A 2,434-nucleotide genomic window follows, 5' to 3' on the forward strand; every position below is an offset into this window, starting at 1 on the left:
AGCTGGGACTACAGGCGCCTGCCACCACTCCCAGTTAATTTTTGTATTTTTAGTAGAGACGGGTTTTCCCCATGTTGGCCAAGCTGGTCTCGAAATCTTGACCTCAGGTGATCCGCCTGCCTCGGCATCCCAAAGTACTGGGATTACAGCTGAGCCACCGTTCCGGCTGAGGTGGGCTCATTTTTCTCATTGGGTGGCATTTATAATGCAACCACATTCTCTGGAGGGTTGCTGAACACCCTCCCGCCCTCCTCCCCCAACCCCTCTCTGGTAAATTTCTGAAGTGTATAGCATGGGAGGGGCAGGTGATTGACTTTAGGCAAATCCCTTAAACTTTCTGGGCTTTAGTGTTTTCATCTACAGGGTGGGAGAATATCCAGTCCCCCTGCTGTGCACAGATAGGGAAAAAGCATGTTTTCCATCCTGGTTCTCAAAGGTGTATGTGTCCGGTCCCTTGGAGGATTGGTTAAATGCCGATGGCTGGGCCCACCCCAGAGCCTCCTCTCCAGGAGGCCAGCAGGCCCAGGAATGTGCATTTCTTACGAATTCCCCAGTGATGCCGATGCTGCTGGCTGTGGGACCCAGGACCACACTGAGAATCACTGCTCTGTGAAAAATCCAGGCAATGTGGGACAGACTGATCGGTCTTTGTGTGGGAGGAACAACTTTTTTAAAAAAACTTTAATATTTTTAATAGCGTTTCACTCTGTTGCTCAGGCTGGAGTGCGGTGATGTCGTCATGGCTCACTGCAGCCCTGAACTCCTGGGCTCAAGCGATCCTCCCATCTCAGCCTCCTGAGTAGCTAGGACTACAGGCGTGTGCCACCATACCTGGCTAATTTTTAAATTTTTTGTAGAGATAAGGTCTTGCTGTGTTGCCCAGTTTGGTTTCAAACTCCTGGCTTTAAGTGATCTGGCCATCTGGGATCCCAGGCGTGGATTACAGGCATGAGCTACTGGGCCTGGCTTTTTTTTTTTTTTTTAAATTAGGTGTCCCAGCAGTGGCAGCAGTGGTGGGGGTATGTGTGTGTTAGGGGGTTCATCAAAGTGAAATTCCTGTGTGCAGCTTCAAGAGTCAAGTCTCGGGCCAGGTGCGGTGGCCCACGCCTGTAATCCCAGCACTCTGGGAAGCTGAGGAGGGTGGATTATCTGAGGTCGGGAGAGCAAGACCATCCTGGCTAACACGGTGAAACCCCGTCTCTACTAAAAATACAAAAAATTAGCCAGGTGTGGTGGCACATGCCTGTTATCCCAGCTACTCGGGAGGCTGAGGCAGGAGAATCACTTGAACCTGGGAGGTGGAGGTTGCTGTGAGCTGAGATCACGCCATTGCACTCCAGCCTAGGCAACAAGAGGAAAACTCCGTCTGAAAAAAAAAAAAAAAAAAAAAATCAAGTCTCTGAGAAGGCTTTGGGCTCTATCCAGGTCCTGACGCTACAGTGGGGACCAGGGCCCCTGGGCGTGGTGGCCTCCTGCTTGGTGCTGCGGCTCTGAGCTAAAGCCTCTCCCTCCCCTGCAGGAACCAGGCTGTGCGCATCCAGGAGGGCCGGTATCGCCACCCCGGCTGCTACACCTGTGCTGACTGTGGGCTGAACCTGAAGATGCGTGGGCACTTCTGGGTGGGTGACGAGCTGTACTGTGAGAAGCATGCCCGCCAGCGCTACTCCGCACCTGCCACCCCCAGCTCTCGGGCTTGAGCCCGCCATGCCCTCAGCCTGCCTCCCTGCTGGGCCAGGGTCATGCCTATATAAGTTGGCATGGCAGGGACAATGGTGGGCAGTTGCTCTTACATGAGCTAAGTTTGGAGACCTGAGGCCCCTTTGTCCTCACTGGATGGGCCAAGGTCTGGGACCTGTGTTGGACTGTGGGAGTCTCACTCTCACCTTGCCAGGCCTCTCCCCTGCAGGACTGGTATTGCACTAGTCTGAGGTGGCCACTGCCTTTGATCAACCTTTGTGTGCCGTGGTCTAAGCAGGGTCGAACACAGAAGTGGAAAGGAGAGAGGTGGGCCAGGGGCTAATGGTGTCACTGTGTAAAGGTTTTGACTTATGAGCTGTAAATGTATGAATATGGACAAAATAAAGTGGACATCCCTTCCTTCTCTTTCCTACCGCCAGCCCTGGGTATGACCTGCTCCCACCACTGGGTGGAGGGTCTTTATTTATGAAATGTACATTTCTTCTTATTTTCCCTCCCTCAAATCCCACCCCTGCCAATTGCCTGCACCTCCCATTTCCCATGGAACGGCCTTGCCTCTTTTAGGTTGGGGGTCATGGTGTTCCTTAATCTTTTGGTAAAGATGCCCGTTGTACAGGAGGACTCTTGTGCTATGGAGGGAATGAGGTTGTCACTGGAAGCTTTGGAGGGGATGGTGGAGGGTGCCAAGCAGAGGGACAGGAGGAAGACCAGGAGACCCATCCAGCCAAGCTGGTGA

At 53.0% G+C, this 2,434-nt stretch overlaps 1 protein-coding gene across 1 annotated transcript in view; it reads left to right on the forward strand.

Moving 5' to 3' along the window:
* The window catches only part of PDLIM2 (PDZ and LIM domain 2 (mystique)), a 15,223-nt gene extending 12,789 nt beyond the window's left edge, over window positions 1-2,434 (forward strand). The window contains exons 10-11 of the mRNA XM_011939844.1: window positions 1,520-1,619; window positions 2,315-2,434. Coding sequence (XP_011795234.1) covers window positions 1,520-1,619; window positions 2,315-2,434 — 220 coding nt within the window. The remainder of the gene's footprint in view (window positions 1-1,519; window positions 1,620-2,314) is intronic.

This window comes from Colobus angolensis, unplaced genomic scaffold (assembly GCF_000951035.1).
Source record: "Colobus angolensis palliatus isolate OR3802 unplaced genomic scaffold, Cang.pa_1.0 Scaffold184, whole genome shotgun sequence".
NCBI classification, from domain to species: Eukaryota; Metazoa; Chordata; class Mammalia; order Primates; family Cercopithecidae; genus Colobus; species Colobus angolensis.